General features: G+C 51.1%; 1 protein-coding gene across 1 annotated transcript in view; it reads right to left on the bottom strand.

Moving 5' to 3' along the window:
• LMF1 (lipase maturation factor 1) overlaps window positions 1–24285 on the bottom strand; it is a 147799-nt gene that overhangs the window by 82651 nt on the left and 40863 nt on the right. Inside the window, 2 exon segments of the mRNA XM_064725768.1 lie at window positions 8471–8536; window positions 20631–20779. Of these exon segments, the coding sequence (XP_064581838.1) occupies window positions 8471–8536; window positions 20631–20779 (215 nt within the window).

Here is a 24285-nt window from a genome sequence, read left to right as displayed (position 1 = left end):
GCAGACCTGAGGCAAGGAACCTGGGATGGGGGAAAATTCCCTGCAAACACCAAGAAAGGTGGGAATGGATGGGGAAAAACAACTTTCCTTAAACTGCACCTGCTGAGGAAGAGACCAGGAAAGAGATTATTTAATGTGCCAGGAAGGATGAGAGGAAATTACTTGTGCTCATGGGGATTAGTTCTGACCATTGGGAGAATCCAGAGGTGGATCCAGAGGTTCTCCCTGGGAGAATCCAGAGGTGGATCCATCAGGATGAGGGCTCTGGGCAAGGTCTGGAGGCCCCAAGGCCCCAGACTGGAGGATGAGGACCAAGACACCTTTGTAGACATCAAGGAGCTGCCAACACCACCAAGGAAGCCCCTGGGCCTTTCTGCTCCCTAAAGCACCAGGAAAACCAGGTTAAAAGTCCTTCCCAGATTCCCAGAGAAGCTGTGGCTGCCCCTGGCAGTGTCCAAGGCCAGGTTGGAGCACCCTGGGATGGTGGAAGGGGTTTGGAATTGAATGGGCTTTAGGGACCATTCCATGTTACTTCTAAAGACTGGAAAATGCTCTTCTGCCACTTCCCCCTCTCATTTCTGCCTTCCAGAAAGCATCAAAATTTTGTCACCTTCCTTCTCTCTGTGCATTTCTTAAAACACCCCATTAACAGGCTCAGAAATCCATCATTTAAATAATTACCAGAGCCTTGCCTGTGCTATCATCTGAGCTGCCAAACCCCCTGGGCCCTGCACGTTCCAGGAGCAGTGCACTATTCCCCACAGGCTGGGAGCTCAGGGATGTGATGGGATCCAACATTCCAACCCCTGGAGGAGCCCAGGGAGCACAGGAGCCACTGCAGGGACAGAGCTGCTGGAGTGGCTGCTGTGAGGATTAATCTGATTAGGATTGAATCAGACCAAATGCGTGGAGGGGGGAGGAAAAGGGAATATTTAAGGCAAGTGAGGAGGGTCCTGGGTGGTCTGTAAACGAGTTGGGAACAGTGGGAGAGTGTGAGGAAGAGATGAAATCCAATAGGTGTACAGGAAGCTTTCACCAGGCTTAAAACAAATCCGTAAGAAAAACAGCAAAGAATCCAGGAAGAGGAATTGTGTTACTGCTGGAAAGGGGATTGGCATATTCCCAATGCAGGGTGAGTGACAGCTCTGCTGCTGATCCCACACCCCAAACCCTCCCCACACAAAGCTCCCCAGAGGGGAAATGTCCATGAAACCTTCCCTGGTTTATCCTGGCATTGCTGGGAACCATGGAAAGCTGAGGGAACCAGGGGCAGGTGCCACCCACCTGCTCCAGGGGCAAAGGGGAGAGCCCAGAAGGTGGTTTTGGGTAAATACAGATGCTTTTGGTGAAGAATCACAGAGAGTAGCAGATCTGAAGTGCAGCAAAGAGAGAAATGAAATCCTACCCCAATCCTGGTGCTACAGTGCTACAGTGGAAGCCGTGTCTGGGTGGGATCATCACTGGAACTTACAAATAACTTGGAATTCTGGAATGGTTTGGGTTGGAAGGGACCTTAAAGCTCCTCCAATGCCACCTCTGCCATGGCAGGGGCACCTCCCACTGTCCCAGGGTGCTCCAGCCTGGCCTGGGACACTCCAAGGATGCAGGAGCAGCCACAGCTTCTCAGGGAATCCCATCCCAGCCCCTCCTGACCCTCACAGCCAGGAATTCCATCCCAATACTCATCTAACTCTGCCCTCTGGCAGTGGGCAGCCATTCCCTGTGCCCTGGTAGTCAATGTAGAAGTTCCTGCATGATTTTCCATTGGGAAATTTCTCCCTCAGCACTGCCTCCATCCCATCTCCTCCAGCAGGCTGTGGCCTCCTCAGCCCAGAGAACCTGGGGCTGTTTTCTGATGCTGATTGGCAGCTCCACCTTTAATTTTGATAATTCTCTGAGCAGACACTCCTCCCCCTTTCTCCTGAACTCCCTGCCAGGATCCTGCTCCCCCTGGCCACAGAACTGATGCTGATTTTGGGGTGTTGGGGCTCCACTTCCCACCTGTGTGCCACACTGAGAACACGGAGCAGATCCTGCTCCAGGCCTGCCTGCCAGCAAAGCCCTGCTCCCACCAGGGCCTGCCTCTGGAAAGCTGCTTCCCTGCCTGCTCTGCTGGGAATAAAACATCCCCCAGCACATCCCTGCATCAATCTGCTTTTGTTCTGCCTCAGGGCAGGGTTGTAAATCAGCCCCATCCTTCCTGCACAGCCTGTGAGGGCACAAACCCCGGAATTCCTTCCCACTTTTTAAGCCTGGCCTAACTGGGCATCACTGTCAGTGTTTATCATTCTGTCTCCTCAGACTGCAGCTCCACCAGGGTGGTTTCACTTCTGGGAGTTCAGGGCTCGGAGAGCTCAGCCCTCACTTTCTGCAGCACTTCCAAACCCTGGGAATCCAGGGCTCCTTCCCAGGAGGGCCCAGCTGGAAGTGAATTCCCTGAATCTGTGCCAGCAAACCCGACCTGTGCAAGCCCAGCACGGCAGATCCTCCAAGCCAGGCCCAAACCCCACTCCTAAAGCATTTGCTCCCCCTTTTTTCAAGTGATGAGCACCTCCAGGAGAGCAGAGCCAGCCCAGCCTTGGGAATAACAAACCTTTCCAGCAAACTGCACTCAAAGATCCCCTGAATCCATGGCAGGGATCTGGGACTCATCTGGAAAGATCTCTGAGATCAAGCTCTCCTTGCAGAGCCCATACAAAGTCCAGACACAGCTTAATAAGCTTTTGATGTCCTGCTGACATTTATCTGCCAATGTTATTGCTCCAAGCACTTACCCTATGATGGATCTCATTATTTCCTTGATCCCAGGCCAGCTCAGCCCTTGGCCCTTCCTCCAGCCTCATGGAACTCCCCAAAACCCAGCAGAGAGCCCCAAACCCTCAGCTTCCAATCCCCCCAGAGCAGCCCTTTGAGACATGGGAATAAAGACAAGTGGTTTTGCAATTCTGCCGATGGAAAGGTCAGTTCTCAAAACTTCTGACCAAATGGGAAGGGAAAAAAAATCAACCAGCTGAGCACCAGAGTGTTCTTTCTTTGGTATCAGTCACCTGGACTCAAAGAGCAGTTTGCTTTCCCCCCAGGAGACAGAAATAAATTGCATTTACAGCCCTCCATGGGCAGAGCTTTGTTCCCTCCTTGCTGTCCTTACCCAGAACTCATCAACAGCAGCTTTGGTTCCTACACAGAGCTGTCCCACGAGGGCACAGATGGAGCACAGCTCATCTCCCTCCTGTTTTCATGGAAACACAGCTTCCAGAGGAGGAATTTTCCTGTTCCAGGCTCCAAACCCCATGGTCAGTTCTCAGAAGTGAACCCTGCTGGACCTCCACAAACCCTTCAAATCACTTCTGGGGAAATCTGGGAAATCTCCTCACATCCAGGCTGCCTCCTGTGCCAGATCAGACACAGCCCTGGGCTGGAACCAGCAAAATCCACCAGCAAAACCCTCCAAGTTCACACCCTGCGCAAGGCAAGGAGCAGAGACACAAATTATTCTGCATTTAATTACATTTAGGTAGGAATCCTTCCCTCTGAGGGTGCTGAGGCTCTGGCACAGATCCAAGCACTGTAAACTTAGGATGCTCCATAAAAATTTTATAATATAATTATTAATATCACCAACAAAAAGATCCCCAAAATTATTTACACGGTGACTTCCTTTAATAATTACTGTTTTCTGTTTCATTCAGCACCACTTCCCTCGCCTGAATTTGCAACTTTAGGATTTCCAGCACGAAATCTGAGCACCTGCTCCCCCTGCTAGGAACATTTTCCCTTCCAGCCATGCAAACTGTTGGAACGAAGCCCACCCCGAGCCATCCGGGCTCATAAAAGCAGCTCATTTTCTGATTCATCCCAACAGATTGCTAAATATTATTTACTTTTCGTTTCATAATGGCTCGGAAAAAAGCTGGATGAAAAGCTTAACGAGGTCTAATCCAGGGGAGAGGAGGGAGAAAAGGAATGAAGAGGCAGTTAAGGAGCAGTTTGAGCTTCCTTATCGCCCTTATCAGCTCAGCTATCAGTCAGCAAGGCCTAATTAGGCACGAAAGCCATTGTGCTCCATCCAGAGCTGCTCCAGGAGCTGGGGCTGGAGCTCTGCCTGACAGCCTCTGCTTGGAACAGCACTTCCACAGCAATCAGGGACAATCTGTCCCGTCAGCAGTGGCCTCTGTGGCTGTGCAGGGTCCTGGGGACAGAGTGAAGCAGCAGTGACACTTTCGGAGCTAAAATGGGCTGGGATTCAGCAGAGTTCAGTGAAACACTCCGGACTTTGCTGCTCTGTGGTGACCAACCCATCCCGAGCTCCTGCAGGGATGCAAATCCTGGATCTCACTTCCAGCTCTGACCAGCATTTGTTGCTCCATGAGTGGGGTTTAGTTTATCCTTTTACCCCCTTTATCCTTTTGCCTCAACATCAATTCAGGTTGGAAAGACCTTTAAGGAAATCAAGTCCAACCATTCCCAGAGTCACCACTGGCTCATGTCCCCAAATGACACGTGCATTTGGGGTTTTGGTCACCTCCAGGGATGGGGACTCCAGCTGCATTTTCCCCAAGTGCCTGCAAAAGGGGATAATTTACTGCAGCCACCCCATGCTCAGGATCACAAGGACAGCACTGAAGGGGTTTTTCATCCCAGGTTTTGCTGGGGGTGAAGGTGGATCCTTGGTGCTGTGGGAGAGCCGAGGAGCAGCAGCTTTGGGACAGGCCCAGCCCCACAGTGAGGGGAAACCCCAGTGAAAGCAAATGAGAGCCACACAGGAAAGGAGATTTAAAGCAAACAAGAGCTTTTGGATGTGCAAAATCTTATTTCATAAAGCCATGGAATTGTTAAAGTTGGGAAAGTCCTTTAAGATCATCAACAACAGCGACACCAGCCATGCTCATCACCATGTCCTCAAGTGCCACATCCATGTGGGTTTTGGTCACCTCCAGGGATGGAAACGCCATCACTGCCCTGAGCAGCCCTTCCAGTGCCTGACCACCCTTTTAGGGAAGGGATTTTCCTAAATATCCAATCTAAACTTTCCCTGAGGCCGTTCCCTCTTCTCCTGTCCCTGTTCCCTGGAGCAGAGCCCAATCCCCCTGGCTGTCCCCTCCTGTCAGGAGCTGTGCAGAGCCAAAAATCCCCCTGATCCCCCTTTTCTCCAGGCTGAGCCCCTTCCTGGGGGTCCATTCCCCTCCCTGGCCAGGCTCCAGCCCCTCCATGTCCCCGTTTCCCTGGCCAGGTCAGTGAGGTCCCTCAGGAGCGACCATGGCTGTGTCCAGCACTTGCCCTGGATTCGGTGCCCAGCAGGGCTCCTGCCCCAGCAGCTGCTCCCACAGCTGTTCCCTCCAGTTGGTGGCTGAATTTTCCAAGATATCTGTCTGGAATTAAAAAGCAGCAGCAGCAGTTTGGCAGCCAGCAGGAAAAATGCATCAGTGGATTGCATCCCACCCTGACACATCCCTGCTGGGACAGGAGAGAGCAGACCATGCAGGACCTGCCCAGCCCCAAACCCCTGTGATTATCAGAACTGCTCTGCCAAAACCTCCACCAGCATCCAGAGGCTTCTTCTGGAGTGGTTTGGAGTCAGAAATGTCCATGTTTGGTGTCCTGTGCCAGGAGATCTGGGCACAGGGGGCTCTGCAGGGCTCTGGCATTTTCCAGCCTGGGGATTTGCTCTGCTGTGCCTGTGCCAGGCTGCACCCCCAGACAAATCCTGGAACAAGGCAATGCTGAGGCCCTGGGTGCTCCCCATCCCAACCCTGGCTCAGACCTGGTGCCTCCTGAGGGAAAACTGCTTTTTCCTGGCATTCCTAGCAGGGCAAAGAGCCCTCCAACCACAGTGAAACAACAGCAACCACAAAAAGGGATAAATAAACCCAAGGATGGCAGATTCCCGGACTTCTCCTGCCAGGTGCCACCCAGGTGTGTCCATTTGGATGTGGTGATGTGGACACAGGAAGCTCCAGGACGCCACAGGGATTGGGATCCCATCCCACAGCCACTCCAAGTGCAACCCAGGTGCTCACCTTGGCCTGGACAGCACAGAAATCCAGGGAGAAGGAGGTGAAATTCCCTGTTTGCGGTGCCTTGCCAAGCTGGGATTGGAGTTTGGGGCTCCTGGCACCCACAGGCACCATTAATCCTCAGCCCAGGCAGTTTCCAGGTGCCAAAGCTGTGCCTGGGGCTGAGCAAAGCCCTCTCCAGCTCCAGCAGAGCCTGAATTCTCTCCCACAGAGAGAACCCAGAATTCCTGGAGCCCATCTCCCCCTGAGGGACCCAGGAGGGTCAGGCTGGTAGGAAAATCCCCCTCCTGTGCCAAGCATGCCATTGCCCTCTCCAAATCACACAGAGAGCCCCAGCAAGGCTGGGATGGAGGCCCTGCACACCAGAAGGGAAGGAGGAAGGGAAAATGTCCCATTTAACCATAACACCACTGGGCTGTCCCATCCACAACTCCTGACAAAAGTGGAAATGTTCTTTTCCACGGGCAGAGCTGCAGGTCCTACTACAAATAAATAGTCCAGGCAGGGATGGAGGCCATGTGTTTCCATTAATTCTCTTGGCACAGGAGCCCATGTAGATCTTGGATGCAGCTCGTGCTGGAGCAGGAGAGCTGGGGTGGCCAACATACATCTCAGCACAACCCATCTGGCCCAAATCCATCCCCAGCCTGCTCCAATCCCCACTTTTATCATCCTAATTATGAGCAGATTCCCAGCTCCCTCCCTCCCTCTTCACTGCCCCCTTTTCTCCCTCCCTCTGGCAGGAATCAGCAGGTGAATCCCAGCTTTAGGTATTTTTGTTCCATTATTGCTGGTGGACAAAGTTTGGCCTCTTTCATTTTCCTTTTCTCGCAGCCTCTTTTGTGGGGATTAAAATAATTGATATTGATAACGAGATCTGCCCCCTGCCCCTGGTCCCAATTACTTGCACAGGCTGGGGATCCTGCCTTATGGATCTGACAGGAATGGTCTCAATTATCCCTCTGGGCTCCAGGACTGATGCTGGGATTGATTTGGGATTATTGGGGCTGATTGTTGTGGGTTGGGGTCAGCGCTGGAGCCGGCCCGGGCTGCCTCAGAGCTGCATTTTCCCCAAGTGCTGCCAGGTGCCTGCAAAAGGGGATAATTTACTGCAGCCACCCCATGCTCAGGATCACAAGGACAGCACTGAAGGGGTTTTTCATCCCAGGTTTTGCTGGGGGTCAAGGTGGATCCTTGGTGCTGTGGGAGAGCCGAGGAGCAGCAGCTTTGGGACAGGCCCAGCCCCACAGTGAGGGGAAACCCCAGTGAAAGTAAATGAGAGAGACACAGAAAAGGAGATTTAAAGCAAACAAGAGCTTTTTGGATGTGCAAAATCTTATTTCATAAAGCCATGGAATTGTTAAAGTTGGGAAAGTCCTTTGAGATCATCAACAACAGCGACACCAGCCATGCTCATCACCATGTCCTCAAGTGCCACATCCATGTGGGTTTTGGTCACCTCCAGGGATGGAAACGCCATCACTGCCCTGAGCAGCCCTTCCAGTGCCTGACCACCCTTTTAGGGAAGGGATTTTCCCAAATATCCAATCTAAACTTTCCCTGAGGCCGTTCCCTCTTCTCCTGTCCCTGTTCCCTGGAGCAGAGCCCAACATCCCTGGCTGCCCCCTGCTATCAGGGACTGTGCAGAGCCACAAATTCCTCCTGATCCCCCTTTTCTCCAGGCTGAGCCCCTTCCCAGCTCCTCCTCATCAGACTTGTATTCCCAAATATTTGATGGCCACAGATTCCAGGGCAGAGACATTATAACTGCAGTGGCTGTGAGGTGAATCCAGGGAAGGAAATATTCCTTCAGGATTATTCCCTTCACCAACCCAGAGCTTCTCACCCTGGGAACATCACATTTTCCTTTCTACCACCATTTATATAAAACTCAAATGCAAAAATAGAGGTGAGGAGAGAAGAGGAGCCAATTTTGCCTCTGGAACCAGAGAGGAGACGAACCCAGAGCCAGCAAAAAGCCCCAATTTATAATCAAAATGCAACATAATCACTGCAACAGATGTCAAAAAGATAAACCCACAGAGCTCTGAACTGCCAAGGATCTGCTGTGCATGTTGGAGAGCACAGGGATGCTCTGATTCTGTCAGATGGCCACTTTTTGGGGGTGCAAGCAGGAACAGCACCACAAAAACCTCCTCTTTTCTCCTTTCCCTGCTCTGCAGCAGATTTACAGTGCAAGTTCTCAGAAAATCTCAGGTTTGCTCCTGGATCCACGATGGGGAGGGGAGGGAAGGAGAGAAATTGGTCTTTTAGGAGTGTGGTTGGGAAAAAACAGCATCACCCAGCTGGCACAGGGACATGGCCTGAGTGCCAGAGGCTGGGATAAAGAGGGAAAACATGGAGAGCTGCCTGGCAGGAGAGGAAAGGTTGGGGGAAATGATTTTACAAAAGAAAAGCAGACAAGAGGAATGAGGTTTTGTGTGCACATCACTCACCTCGTAGTGATAATCCATGCAAGTTAACTCTCTCCAGCAGCGATCTCCTCGGATTTTAATCAGCCCCTGGGGGAAAAAAAGGGCAAAAATACTGTCACAATTATTTTATTTTACTTTGGTTTGTGTCTCAAGGTGCCACCTTCTGTGGTTAAACTGCAGGGGCTGAATGAGACCCACGGCACATCCACAGCCCGGGTCCAGCTGTGGTTCCCAAGGGAACACAATGGCTCTGACTCATTCCACTGCCTGGTTACTGAAAATCTGACATAAATCCTTGTGGAATATGCCAAATTCCCCTTCCAGGAAGAAGCCTCAGCCACAGCTGAGCCTTTGCTCAGGTCTGAGCAGCCCAGGGCTCCTGGCATCGCTCCCAGCATCCCTGGGAAGCAGCAATAGGAAAAACCAGGCTCTGTCCCTGGGATAACACACAAAAGCCAGCAAGATTCACAATTCGAACATCCAAACCCAACAGCTTCCCTCGGGCAAAGCCACCTCTGCTGCCTGTGGAAAAGGGAGCAGAGCCACAGAGCTGGGGATGGGGACACAGAGATGCAATTAAAATAATTAGAGAAACAAAAGAGGGGCAGGGGAAGGAAGCTGCCAGCCCCAAACACAGCTGGCTGCAGCGCTGACAGCTCTGCCCCACCTCAGGTTAGAGGCTGGGCCAGCAGGTATCCCCTGCCCTGGGACCTCAGAACAACGAGAAGGGACATTTCCAAATCGCTGGGTCCATTCCAGGGCTGGCAGCAATATTGGGATTGAATTTCTTTGCCTCGGAGATGAAGAGCAGAAAGGAATCAGTGGGCCAGAGCAGGAAAGACACCTGGGCAGGGATGGGCTGGAGCAGGAAGCCGAGCAATCAAGGCTGGCTTTGATGTCCGGGAGAGGTCCCTGATTAGGATCACAATATCCCAAATTGAGGAAAGCTTCACTAGTCAAAAGGCCGAAGCAGCTCTGTCATCTGCATACAATTAGGGGGTATTTGCCTGCCTCTGACATTGCCCTGATTGTGATGGCCCTGCCTTCCCCAGGAGGAAAACCCTGGGAGATTCTGGGAGCATCCTGGGGCTTCCTGGATTTGCAGCAGGGAAGGGATCAGTGACCTTCCAGGGCCAAAATCTGAGCTCAGAGGAGGAGATTCCAGCATTTATGAATTCCATCTAAATGCCCAGAATTGGAACAGGTTGGAAGAGACCACAGCGGCTCCTCTGCTCCAACCTCACTGCTCACACTAAAACAAATCTTCACTTGCAGCATTAAATAAAGTTTAACATGTTTTCAGCTTAAAAGAAACTCAAAATTCCAGTTAAAGACCCTCCAAAACTGTCCAGACCTTGGAAATATCCAGGAATATCCAGTTCCCAGGGCTGTGTGTCTGTCTGTCTGTCTGACAGCTGAAAGCACAGGGCAGAGCAGAGTTTCTGACCTCCTGCCTGGCAGAAAAGGGATGCAAAGCGAGATCCCCCAGGATTTCAGGGATGGCCAAGCAGTTCTGTCTCCAGGGATTCACTCAGCAAGTAAATCTGAAGCAGGGACAAGACACCCTGACTGCCAGCAGCCACTCCATCCTCCCCTCCCCAGGCTGTCCTGCCCTCCCAGCTTTTCTAAAATTACAGGATCTGGCGATAGCATCTCCCAGGATGTGCTGCAGCTCCAGCCCTGGCAGGGCCAGCACACACTGAGGAAGCTCTGTGCAGGAATGCTGCAATATTAAAACAGGACAGTTATCTTGATGACCTTCCCTCCTCCTCCCTTCCCCGGGCTGTTATCAAGCTCTGTTATCCAGGAGGGATAATTAAAACTCCAATTAAAACGAGGATGGGGAAAAGCAGCGCTCTGAAAATCCTGATTTTCCCTGCAATGACTCACTCAGGCAGTTCATCCCTTTTTGTTTACTAGAAATCTTTCAAACAGGAAAGTCTTCATATCAAAGATGTTTTGCAGCATAAAAAACTCCCACTCTCATCATGAAGGGGCTTCAAGTCAGCTTTACCCGGAGCTGTCTTCGAGGCCCCTTCACTCCCACACTGGCACCTGAGTTTTCCAGTTTTCCCAAGGATTTGGACCAAGAAATTGCACAGAAAAATCTCTGTGTGCTGAGGCTTCAGCTCTGCTGAGGAGAGGCAGGAAAGGAGAGGAGAATCACAGAATCCTGGAGCTGCTGAGGCTGGGAAAGATCTCCGAGCACCAAGGCAGCTCTGCCCATCCCGGGGGCTGCCGGAAATCGGGAAGTTTTCAGGAATACAAATTAAATCCCAGCTCAAGGCAAGCGACCAGGTGGCCAAGTGAACCAGCAGAGGCCCTTTCACCTCTGTGGCCTTGCTCTGAATCCAGGGTTATTAAATTCCCACTGCTGGTGGTGGCTGCAGGGACACGGGGTCGGGCACTGGTGGCACTCCTCGGGATAATGAGAGCTCCTGGCCTGGGGAGGGGAATTGGGGTCCCTGTCACAGGAATTTACAGCAGGAGCAGTAGAAAATGTTGCCCCTGGATTGAATTAAGGGCCAGAATGAAATATGGGCTCCATTCCTCCTGCCCTGCCAGGTTTGCTCCCTGCAGGGCATGGCCGAGGAGCTCGGGGCAGGATGGAGATGCAGCACCTGCTTGGGCCTGGAAAACCCCAAACTCCCCTAATTAATTCAGGGCAATTAAATCCAGCAGCATTTCTCACAGGGCAAGGAAAATTACATTTAGGATTTTTTTTTAATTTTAGATTTACCTTAATGGTGGATAATAAAATCCCTGGCTTTAATCACTTTGCCCCCACACCAGCCCTGCTCTGAACATGGAATAAAACATTCCCAAAGCAGGGGAAATGTTCCCACATTTACAGGATGGCAACAAACAGGATCCAGGGGGATCCATCAGAGATCCAGCTCCCACCTGAGGGGAGGGAAGGGCTCAGCTCCAACACCAAATCCCCAAATCCTGCCCTTCCATCCTCCCCTGATGGCTGTGCCCAACTGTGCCCCTTCCAGCCTGCTGTACTTGGGTGATTCAAAGCAAAAAAAAAGCCAGAATAATTAAAATGTCATTCAAGCCCTGAGCCCATATGAGTCACTGTTCCAAAAAATATCTGAAAAATTCCTTCAGGAGTGGGGGATAATTATATTCCTCCCTATCTATTGATTTTTCTCTACAATGCAGATGTCAGATTTTCCACGGCTTTTTTTTTTTCCTTTTTCTCCTCTTTTTTTTTTTTCTTTTTTTCCTTTTTTCCCTGGAGTGAGTGTCAAGGAGGAACAAAGCACTTCTTTGAGACTTTTTCAGCCCAAAATTAATTCTGAAAAAAATGGTACAGACAGGCCAATAGCACGGGAAGCTGAGCAAAAGCTTGGTGACTCAAGCTATGTCTGCAAAATTCCCTATTGATCCCAGCTCCAGAGGGAAGGGTGGGGAATGGGGCACCCACGTTATAAATTTAGAGTCAATTTAAAGACCTTTCTGTGTCTTTGCTGTAGAAAAGATGGGCAAAAAACCCACCCAAAGTTCCCAACTAAATTCTAGATTTTCATTTTGCTCCTGCTATAAATAAGGGAAGCTTCCAGGGAAAATCCCAGCTCCGTGCACTTCCCACCTCTGCTACCCACAGGAAAAGCGGTTTCACCATCTCTCAAAAGCCAAACCCTCACCAGGGTATTCTGAGACAAATTTAGCCCCCAGTGTGTGGGAGAGGAAGGAGCTTCCGAAGGTGACATCTAAAAATAAAACCATTTCAGGATTATAGGGCAGGGCTGGAAGAGGCTCCTGGAGAACCTAAATCTGAGGAATCCAACAAGACCAACTTGAGCTGGGGGTCTAAAACCCCCTCAGAGCCCCAGACCTTCCCCATGTCCCTCCCTGCTGACGGATCAGGGTCTGTGGGGCAGAAGGATGAGCTGGATCCTGGGTGTTCTGTTCTGCAGGGAATGTCCCACAGGGAACAGGTGACACAGCTGTGACAGCAGCAAGCCAAGGGTGAGCACCAGAGCAGCTCCTGATGCTCCCACCAACCTCACTGAACTCAGGTTCCTGCTGCTCCTTCCATGACAAGAGAGGAATAACGGGATGCTCCATGTCTGGAAGGGTTTGAGGCCAGGCTGGGTGGGCTGGGACAATCTGGGGTGGTGGGAGGTGTCCCTGCCCACGGCAGGATGGGCTTTAGGGTCTGTCCCACCCCAAACCACCCCATGGTTTACAATTCCTCAGCCAGGGAAGGACAGCTTTGTGCTCCTCAGCTGCTTCTGCTCTGCACCTTGCCCAGCCCTGTTCAGCTCCAAGCCTGGCACCTCCACAGCATCCTGAGAACGCTGTGAGTGCCCAAGGCCAGGCTGGATGGAGCTTGGAGTAACCTGGGACAGCAGGAGATGTCCCTGCCCACGAGGGACCGTTCCACCCCAAACCACTGCAGGATCCTGCCAAGATCCAGGTGAGCAAACCCCACCTGCCTGCTGCCTCCTGCACACAGGGGCTCTGAGGTGGCCCCAGGAGCTCAGGAGAACCTGCAGGAGCTCAGAAGAACCTGAAGGAGCTCAGGAGAACCTGCAGGAGCTCAGTGGAACCTGAAGGAGCTCAGGAGATCCCACAAGAGCTCAGGTGAACCTGAAGGAGCTCAGGTCATCCTGCAGGAGCTCAGAGGAGCCTGCAGGAGCTCAGGAGATCCCACAAGAGCTCAGGTGAACCTGAAGGAGCTCAGAAGAACCTGAAGTAGCTCAGGAGAACCTGCAGCAGCTCAGGGGATCCTGTAGGAGCTCAGTGGAACCTGCAGGAGCTCAGAGGAACCTGCAGGAGCTCAGGAGATCCCACAAGAGCTCAGGTGAACCTGAAGGAGCTCAGAAGAACCTGAAGTAGCTCAGGAGAACCTGCAGCAGCTCAGGGGATCCTGCAGCAGCTCAGGGGATCACACAAGAGCTCAGGAAGACCTGCAGAAGCTCAGTGGAACCTGAAGGAGCTCAGGTCATCCTGCAGGAGCTCAGGAGAACCTCTAGAAGCTCAGGTGAAACTGAAGGAGTTCAGGAGATCCCACAAGAGCTCAGGTGAACCTGAAGGAGCTCAGGTCATCCTGCAGGAGCTCAGGAGAACCTCTAGAAGCTCAGGTGAACCTGAAGGAGCTCAGGAGATCCCACAAGAGCTCAGGTGAACCTGAAGGAGCTCAGTTCATCCTGCAGGAGCTCAGGAGAACCTGAAAGAGCACAGGAGAACCTGCCCAGAACCAAACCAGAACCACCACAACCACAAAGCCCCCGCATGGGCAGAAACCTCGCAGGAGAACTCCCTGGGGCTGACTTTGCTTCCTTTGCTTTGCTGCTGTTTCCCCTCCATCAAATCCCCCCAAAAGCCCCTCCGAGAAGCCCCCAGCAGCATCTGGGGGGCTCTGAGGGCAGCGCTGGGTGAAAGGGATCCTGCAAAACCCTTGGCACCGGCGGCTCCTGCCTTTTCCAGCCACCAAGGAACAACAAGTGCCGCTGCCAAGGGCTATTACAGACGAATGGAGAGAGATCAGAGGCACAAAGGAGGTTGCTAAGGAGTCAAGTGTGGGATCCCTGCAGAGAGGAGGAGGCTGCAGCTGGGACGGCAAAGGTCAGAACATTGCAGACATCATTTTCCAAAAATTCCCATGAAGGGCCGGCGCGGGAGCCGGGAGCTGGCCCCGCCGTGCTCGCCCAGGAATAATGAGAGAGGCAGCGAAGAAAGCTCCCTTTCTTCCCTCCTACCCACGCTAATGTAATAAAACAAATTAGAATAATTATTCTCCATTGCAGGGCCATAATGCCCGGGATCAGGGCACGCCTGTCACCGAGCTGACATCTACATCCGCCGGGTTCTGCTGCTGCACCTCGGGATCGCCCCAATTTCATCTTTTATTCGATTCCATTTTTTCTGCAGGCATCCAGATTCTGTTTGCTTCAAAGTCTTCCTTATTTTTGCCAGAAAGTTCATCTCCCTTCTTAGCTAATCACAGCCCCACCCTTTCCAGTAACCTTTCAAATGCCACCCACGTCCTGACACTTTTAACAGGCTCCAAGCAAAAACAAAACAAGGAACACCAAGAGTTTCACACGAACCGCGAGGTTCTGAAAGGATTTGCTGCAGTGGGTTAAAAGAAAGATTTTCTAACAGCAAAGAAAATTCAGAACTGTTTAAAAATATATTAAATATCAAGTGATGTATAAATTATCTGGAAGGAATTGATCCTTTTTTTGTGAAAAGACATCTCGGAGAAAGATGGACAAATCCACAGGAAAAAACTGTGATAATTTAAGGGGAAAATAATTGATTATTCTAGTTCTTGTTGCACTATTTTTTTCCACAAAACTGTCACTTTAAATGATCTTTTATCCTCCTGCAAAAGGGGAAAATATCTCTTGTGCACATTAGAAACAGCAAAGGACTGAAATTATTTTCTAAGTCTCTGCCTGCCAAAAGCTGCTCCCAATCCTCTGTTCTGCAGCCGAGGATGTTCCTGAACAGCTCAAGGGGGCTGAGCCTGGATTTGGGAAGAGGGGGGGCCATTCTGACAGAAAGGGAAATCTGGGAAGTGGGAAAAAAAAAACAGAGAGAAATTTTGTTTACAGGAAGCAAAGCAAGGGGAGGCACGGCCAAGGCACAAATCCCAAGTGGAAAAGATGCTCTTGGGTTTCCCAAAAAATCCCTAAATTCCTCTAAACTGCCCCTAAATTCCTCCTCAGGACCTCGTGTATGACATGAGGAGGAGCTCCTGGGAAGGGTTCTCCAAACCGGGAGGATAAAAGGGGGAAGAAGAAAATTCCTGAGGGATCCATCCCGGACCCTGCAACACTTAAAGGTTATCACACAGAGAAGGTGTCCAGGGCACTGCACACAGGGCAGATTATTAAAAAAAATACATTTCTGTTATAAAGAATGGGATTATCACAGAACACACCTATTAAAGCATCTCATTCCTGGGACAAACCCAAAGTTTGGCATTGGCCTCATGGCCCCAGGACCCATCTGGACACAGACCCCAGAGTCCTCCCAGCCCCAACACCTGCAGCAGCCAGGCAGAGATTGGCAGCTTTAAATCTGAATTTCCTTGCTTTGGGCACTTTTAAATTAAAGTGGTAATGTGCTTTAAATCCCGTTTCCCTGGTTTTTCACTCTGCTCTTCAATCCTTTCCTGCAGAAAGTAATCAAGATGTCTCAGCCTCACACTCACTGCTCCAGCCACCTTCCCTGGTAACTCATTCCATATGGCTGGGATCCTCTGTGAGGCACAGCTCCACCTCCATTCCCTGCTCATTCCCATTTTCCAGCCTGCTGTTACACCCCTGATGCTCAGAGCTCCCCCATCTCCCCCGTGCATCCCCAGCAAGGATAATTTTTCCCTGTTTTCCCTGTTTCCTGTGGCTGCCCCATCCCTGGGAGGGTCCAAGGCCAGGTTGGATCAGCTGTGACAGTGAAAGGTGCTGGGGTTGGAACTGGATGAGTTTTAAGATCCTTTGGATGAGCTGGATGAGCTTTAGGATCCTTTCCAAGCCAAACCATTCCAGGGTGATATTCCCTGTACAGAACATCATCAAGAGGGCACGAGTGACCCAGGGGTGCTTTGGATGATGGGCACATCCCAGCAGGGCTGAGGGATGCAGGGAAGTGCTGCTGGACACCAACCCAGCACCCTGAGCTCCCAGCCCAGGGGATGCAGCTCCTGCACCCAGGAACAGCCCAGGGCAGAGCCATCAGGAGAAGCCCCCCAGCGCTGCCCCCTCAGGGCTGCAGGATGAACCTGCTGCTCCAGGGCTCCTCCCAAAGCCCCCTGAGATCCCATTCCGTGCTCCTGCAGCTTCCAGGTGTGCTCAGTGCTGCTGCAGTTGCAGGCAGGTGTTGATGACAGCCAAATTCTCACATTTCTGAGCTCCCTCAGCCCCTGCACTGATGAAGAAGCAGAAACTCTCTTTTATGGTTTGCTTTAACAATCCCTGGTGACTTCCAGGGCACAAGGAGCTACTCCAGGTTTTCCTCAGGATGTTGTTGGCAATTCATCAGCTCCAGCCCAGCCCTGGGCAGGAATTTGGGCTCCCCCAGCAGGAACGTGGCTCTCACCTGCAGCAGGAGTTCCCCAGAATGTATGGACTCCATGAAGCTGTCACCTACTCTCAGGCCTTGCAGCAAAAACCCAGGACTAATATTTGCTCGGTGGGGCTTTACCCACAAGGTGTATTTGATGGAGAGCTCCTGAGCAAAGCTGCTGCCCAAAAAACCCAAAAACAACCCAAAAATGAAGCAGAAACTCTTCCACCTGGGAGAGTTTGGAAGCACAGGATGGGGGTTCAATCAGAATCCCCCCAAAAAGCTCCAGGCAGAGCCGGCACCAGTGGGAACCCACGAGACTCAGGGAGATGCTGATGCAGGGAAGCACAGCTCCAACCAATCCCTTGTTTTTTGGGGATCAGGGATTATTAAACTCTGCACTTTGGGAAAAGGGCTGCCAGGAGCTCCCTCAGGACCCCCAGCCTGCAATGAGGGGCTGGGAGAAGGGGCTGACACCCCCCAAACCCACCCAGCACCGAGGGAATGGAGCAGCTGGAAAAGCAACTCAGCCTGCTGGATCAGATATTTGTGTTCCTGGGGAGAGGGACGGGGCTTGGAGGGCACAGCAGAGTCCCCAGGCAGCTGCAGGTGACAAAACACCTCAGTGCCACCACGCCAAGGACCCTGCTGGCAGCGGGGCTGCTCCTCTTGGCAAGTCCCTGTGGCTTGGTGAGCACAGAATGTGTTGTGTGCTTGGAATCACAGAATTATCGGGGCTGGAAGAGACCTCCAGGACCACCCAGTGCCAAATCCAATGTCTCAAACACTTCCATGGTGACTTCATCACCTCCCTGGGCAACTCATTCCAATGCTGACCATTCCTTCAGAGAAAAATTAAATAATTCTAGTATTTAATCTGACCCTCCTGGTGCAAGGTGAGGCTGTGTCCTCCCATGCCTTCGCAGAAATCTCAGCACACACCTCTGCCTCCCACCTCGTGACTCTGATGGCATCACAAACCCACACCCGGCATCTTCCAAGCCTCAGGAAATCCGAGTGACAGAGAGTCACAAACAAAATGACGAAGCCATCAAACCACCCGGCTCTTCTGAGGGAAAGCAGCCCCGCAAATGTGTGTTTGCATCACTCACTGCCTAACGAGCTGCTGGCTCACACAAAGAGCCCCTATTCTGTGGCATGTTCCTGGGAAGCATCCCTCTTTACATCCTGCTCTAATGGGTGATTAGGAACATCAAACATATAGATTGAATCACGTAATTATGCCTTTTAAAAAGGCAGCAATATTTGAGCTCAGCCCAGCGCTGGCTGCCAATCAAACCCAGCAGCAGCAGCGCCTGCCTGAGCTCCTCGCCTCCCACCACAGCTGGGATTATCCCACTTCTCCCTAAACAAACCCAGCCAGCTCCTGTGCACAACACAGCAAGGTCTGGACGTGATTTTTGGGGAGGAGGTTTAGCCAGGAAACAGCAAAACTCCCTGATCATGAAATGGTTTGTGTTGGAAGAGACCTTAAAGATGGTTTTTGTTCCAACCTTCTCTCCAACATCCTCCTCCAAACCAGAGCAGCTCTGCTCAGTGCAAAGTCCCAGCTTGTCAGAGCTCCATGTGGAGAAAGATCCCAGATATGAGACACTGAGTGGAGGGAAAAGGGCTGAAAGTGAAATCGGCCCTGGGGTTCAGGAAAGGACCATGGAAAACAGGAGAGAACTGGGATGGGAACCTGGAGAGGAGACACCACCTCGCCCACCCAAGGAACATTCCCAAAACGCTCTCCCAACACCCAGCACAAGGTGAGGGAAGCCCAGCTGCCCCCAGGGAACGCTGCTTGCTTGGAGGATTTCCCAAGGAAAGCCTCACCCCAACCAGCCCAGAGAATCCCAGGAGAACCATGTGGGAAAGCTGAAATTCCTGCAGGAAGCACCAACCCTGCCAATGCCACTGGGGAAACTCCTGCTGCACGTGCTGAGCTCCTGGCCAGCTCAGGAGGAAACCAAAGATGCTCTGGGAGCAGGTGCACCTGGGGCTCCAGGAGGATCCTTCTCCTTCCCACTGCCTGCTGAGCCGTTCCCCCAGCCCAGGAGAAATCCTACACGGCTTCAGGCCCCAAAACATTAAAGATCCCATCAATCACTCGCTTGTGGGGGTCTCCATTTAATGACCTTTCCATGTTTTCCTCTCCTGTGGCTGTCAGGGATATATCAGTGTCCCAGGCACACAGGGACATGTCTCTTCCCAAAAATATCAGGAGTTATTGCTCTCCTGGCAAAGCTGAGAGCAGCACGGGGATAATGGGAACAGAGATGTTTGGGAAGCACAGTTTTCCTTCATACCCAGCCTGCCCCATAATTCAGAATTTATGAGACACATCTGCAGGAAAAAATCTCAGGCAGATCCCGGTTTAGAAGGAAAGCAGGAAGCAAAATGGTGATCAGATCAATTTTTAAGGAAATTGGGGATGTTTGGCTACACTTGGTGTCAGTTCACTCAACAATCCACATCATAGCTGAGAACCACAGAATCCTGGGATCACTGAGGCAGGAAAAGAACTCCAAAATCATCATCCCATGACCAATCCCCACACTGCCAAGCAGAGCAGAGCCCTGAGTGCCACATCCAGGCAATCCCTGAATCCAAAGAAGCATCAGGATCCTGGGATCCAGCCTGCATCCCTCAGGATGTGCTGACATTTGGTTCAGATCCCGTTGGTGAAAAATGCCCCAAATAAAACCTTCACCCTGAAATCCCTGAAAAAAATTCCACACCAAAATTCCAAAAAAACCCAACCACTCCTCCCACAGTGGTGATCCCCAGCTTTCAAGTTCTGGGATGTTCTGGAAGGTCCAAGCAGATGGAGCTGATGGGAGAATGTCCCTGCCACGCCTTGATTTTAATTTTAATGGGATGTGTCAGGTCCTGATGGATTCCCTTAAAGCTGCTTGGGAACTCCCTCTGGCACCAGGACAGTTCTGCAGCAATTGCTCAGTTTGGAAACACAGAGCAGAGAGTGACAGCTCAGGAAAGCAAAAACAAAGGAGAAGAAATCTGGAGAAAACTGGGAATTACCCACAGGATTCCAACAGCCACAATGCCCAAGTTCCCTTTAATTCCTTTGGAAGAGCCCCTCAAGTGCAGCACCAACACATCCACACAGATCATTCCTTCCTGCTCTTCCTCCTCAAAACAAAACCAGGAGAGAGCTGAAGCATCCTGAGGAACAGAGCAGGAAGCTTTTCCTCATTTATTGGGAAAACTCCCACACCAACGGATCCCAAGGTGCTGGATTGGGCAATTCCGAGCTGGGATGGGACATTTGGGATGGGATTTTTGGGATGGGACGTTCCTGCTGCTGGCACCTCCAAGGAGCCCAAGGGGAACTCCCACTCATGGCTACGAGCATGATCCTGAAAATGGGAAAAACTCCCAGACCAATGGATCACGAGGTGCTGGATTGGGAAATTCATGGGACATTTGGGATGAGATTTTTGGGATGGGACGTTCCCTGCTGCTGGCACCTGCAAGAAGCCAAAGGGAAATTCCCACTCATGGCTACGAGCATGTTCTTAAAAATGGGAAAAACTCCCAGACCAATGGATCCTGAGGCGCTGGATTGGGAAATTCCCAGCTGGGATGGGACATTTGGGATGGGGTTTCCTGCTGTGCATCCAAGAAGCCAAAGGGAAATTCCCACTCACGACTCAGAGCATGATCCTGAAAATGGGAAAAACTCCCAAACCAATGGATCCTGAGGCGCTGGATTGGGAAATTCATGGGACATTTGGGATGAGATTTTTGGGATGGGACGTTCCTGCTGCTGGCACCTGCAAGAAGCCAAAGGGAAATTCCCACTCATGGCTCTGAGCATGTTCTTAAAAATGGGAAAAACTCCCAAACCAATGGATCCTGCAGCACTGGATTGGGAAATTCTCAGCTGGGATAGGACATTTGGGATGGGGTGTTCCTGCTGCTGGCATCTCCAAGAAGCCAAAGGGAAATTCCCACTCACGACTCAGAGCATGATCCTGAAAATGGGAAAAACTCCCAAACCAATGGATCCTGAGGCGCTGGATTGGGAAATTCCCAGCTGGGATGGGACATTTGGGATGGGATTTTTGGGATGGGACATTTCCTGCTGCTGGCACCTGCAAGGAGCCCAAGGAGAATCCCCACTCACCGCTCCCAGCATGATCCTGAAGATGAGCCAGCGGAAGCTCCAGATGACAATCCTGGAAGGAGGAGAGCCCTGGGGCAGGCGGGACAGGCTCCAGAGGGGGCACAGGAATATTCCCAGGAATCCTGTCTCCAGGAGCTGTGATTCCCATCCTGCAGAGACAACGAGAAGTGAAGAAGGAAATAATTATGGTGAGAGTGCTGGGAGTTATCCTGGAATTAAATTTAAATGGAAGGATTAAAATAAAAACCACCTTGAATGCTTTTTTAAGGTTAATTTGGGGGAAATCTGGCACCAGCTGTCCTAAACCAGACATCCCACACAGGGGAATTCAGGGGTTTGAAGCTTTGGGGTTGTGTTGTTCTTCTCCAAGCACAAACAACATTATATTAATTATTATATTTATATTAATTATAAATTTATATATAATATAAATTAATAGATATATTATATATTTTATTATATATATTATATATATTATATTATATATATTATTAATATATATAATATATATAATATAAATTATATATATATTAATTTATTATAATTTATATTAATTTTATAAAAATTAATAACTTCTATGAAGCAGAAAAAATGAGATTTAAGTGCCCTGGGAAGTGGCACAGGACAAGCAAGCAGTGCCACTGATTCCTCAGTCATGGATGGATCCAGCAGTGCCATGGACTGGGGCTGGATTTTTGCCAAAATGGGGCAGTTTTAGCTTCAAAAAATAGTGATTAAGATCCCATTAGATCTTGTCACCATCAATATTCAGTGCAATGAGAAGCTCAGAATTTTAATCACAAAAAAAAATCAAAATGGTACCAAAATCGTCCATTAGGCCACTTTTACCAATTGCTGGATTTTACACATCCCTGGATTTAACCAAATTACCCTGGACTGAGCTGAAAGCAGAGCCTTGAGATCCCACCATGAATCCATTCCCTGGATCCTCTGGAGCAGACAGACTCCACCTAATCCATGCAAATCTGTATTTTGCATTTTCTCCTCCATCCCAGCCTACAAATATTGCAGTGATTATTCCAAGAGAGGCAGAACACACAGCTCTGTTTTGACAGGTGAAGTCCAACCCTCACCACGTCTGGAAGCACCAAATTATCCCTGCCAAAACTAAATCGCTGCAGCTTTGTCCCACCTCCAATTATTCTGATTCTCAGATATTTCTGCGTGACAGAATTGTTCTCTGAAACCATTTTAAAAAAAGACATTAAATGGCACATTGGTGAGGAGAATTCCTGAAAATTCCTTGGTGCAGCCATTAAGGCACTGAAATTCTCAGCTCTGTCAATTAAGCCAGGCAGTGTCCATGGCTCCAGTTCATTCCCAAGGTTTCTCCAGCATTTCACCAGTTTGATCCATAACAATTCCCTTCATCCAGCCCAAAGAAAACACATTCCAAACATATTCCAAACCCATTCCAGCTTCAGCCTGAACCCCCACCCCAAGATTTTTCCAGCCCCTGATTTGAAGTTGCCACACAACAAAAACCACTTTGAATTTGCTTGAAAATATTTCCAATAACAGTCGTGAAACCTCCTTTTTAAAAATCTTAATCTGCAAAAACCCCTTAAAATCAAAATGCAATTTTAAAAACTCAGATTATTGCACATCAAAGCCATTTAAAACTCCCCCTCCTCCCTGCCCACAGCACAGCCCCCCCAGATGCCCAAATTAATGGTTCTGGAAGGAGAAGCAAGGAATATTGTCCCAAAAAGCAGCTGCAGCAGGAAAGCACCGGCTCATCCCAAAAGTGAAAGGTTAATTGTGCCTGAACCCAGCTCCGGGGCTGACTGGCACCAAAAGGGTCGTAGATCTCCCTCATTCCTGCCAGCACAAGAATCCCACTGTTATCCCTGTTTTCATATGGAAATCACCACCCTGCCCCGCTGGGGATGGGTGTCGGGGTGGGATCCAGACTCCTGCATCCCCTGGGAGAGCAGCACTGCCCTCACCCAGCAGGGCACAGCAGCAGCGTTCCCTCGTTCCCTGCTCTGTTTTTCACCCCAGTTCCCAGCCAGGGGCACAGAAGGACGCTGGCATCCTGCAGGACAATTCCCGCACATCCAGGAGGATGCTCCCAGCACCGAGCCAAGCCAAGCCTTCCTGGCATGGCCTCGACCACGAGTTCAGCCCTGCACCTGTGCTTTTATCCCAAAGGGATGCCAGGGCTGGAATCCTGGCACCAGCTGGCACAGCAGGATGGAGCCATGCCGGGCGCAGCACGGAGTAAACAGCGCTGCCAGCTGCCGGGCACAGCCCTGGCACCGCCGGCTGCTCTGCGGCTAAACCAGCCCCAAGCTGGGCTCAACTGCCCCTGCAGACACGGACAGACTCTGCTCACAGGCTGGCACAGCAGGCTGGGCCCCAAAATGTGCCCAGTTTGGGGTTAAACGCTGCCCAGCTCTGGCTGCTCCCCAGTGAGGGCATGTGGGGCTCTGCTCCTGCCTCAAGGTCCTGCTAAAACCAGGTTCAGGGCAGAGGAGCTGGGAGAGGCTCTGATTTATTCACAAACCCCTTCCTGAGGGATGGAGCCTTCACGGCTACCCATGTGGGATTGGTTTTCTGGGATCCATCACCCACTGTGCTTCTTCCCATCCATCCATCCATCCATCCATCCTCACCCTGGACCTCTCTGGCCTCTTCCTTCCAGCACAGACTCATCCTGACCATAACCTGTCATTCCTAGAAAAATGTTAAGCTTGGAGAAGGCCTCCAAGACCCCCAAGCCCACTCCTCTCTCAGGCTTCATCTCGTGCAAACAAACTGCTGCTGGATGCTGCTCTGTGGCCACTGGAAGTGCTGGGCGTGCTGGGATTATCCCAGAGGCTCCTGTGCTGTGGTTTCTATAAAAATTCCAGCTCAATCGGGAGGATTTGAGGAGATGAACGTGTTGAACAGCACAAGTGAATCCACAGCTCAGAGCACGAGGGGGGAGCTGGGCGCAGCTCACCCTCCCTGGGCTGTAAGATGATACCAGGCCCAAGATTACCAAATCCATCAGCAGAACCTCCCGTTCCTCCCCGCTGACTCACACACAGTTGTTCACATCTGCCCTGGAAGCCTCAGACTCCAAATCCTTCAGATTCTTAGACAGCTCTGAGGCTGGAGCCAGTCCCTGCTGAGGTTGGAGCGTTGTCACCTCTGAACACCACTCAGGGGCTCACAGAGCCCAAACCCACTGGGACACCTGAAGGGCTCAGCCAGGTCACCCCACCTGAGGGGCAGCTGGTTCCTCACTGACCTTCCCAGCTCAGTAATTCCAGGATTTCTCCAGGGTTCCTCACTCACCCCAGGATTTCTCTCCCGGTTTTTGGGATAATTTGGGTTGGAAGGGACCTTAAAGCCCATCCAGTGCCACCCCTGCCATGGCAGGGACACCTTCCACTGTCCCAGGCTGCTCCAAGCCCTGTCCAGCCTGGCCCCACTTTGGGACTGAGGGATGGGAAGGCAGATATTGGAACTTCAGGACATTGGGAGCTTCAGGAGCATCCACATGGAAGCCACGGAGCATCCCAGAACCAGTGAACAATCTGGGAATGAAGGGAGCACAATCTCCAGTAACATTCCCCAATCCTGCAGTTTGGGGGGTGAAACCCATCCCACAAACAGCAGCAAACCCCATCAGGGCTCTCTCCAA

This window comes from Zonotrichia leucophrys, chromosome 14 (assembly GCF_028769735.1).
Source record: "Zonotrichia leucophrys gambelii isolate GWCS_2022_RI chromosome 14, RI_Zleu_2.0, whole genome shotgun sequence".
Classification (NCBI taxonomy): Eukaryota; Metazoa; Chordata; class Aves; order Passeriformes; family Passerellidae; genus Zonotrichia; species Zonotrichia leucophrys.
The sequence above is the reverse complement of the archived record's forward strand: the minus strand, read 5'-3'. Positions and strand labels throughout refer to the sequence as shown.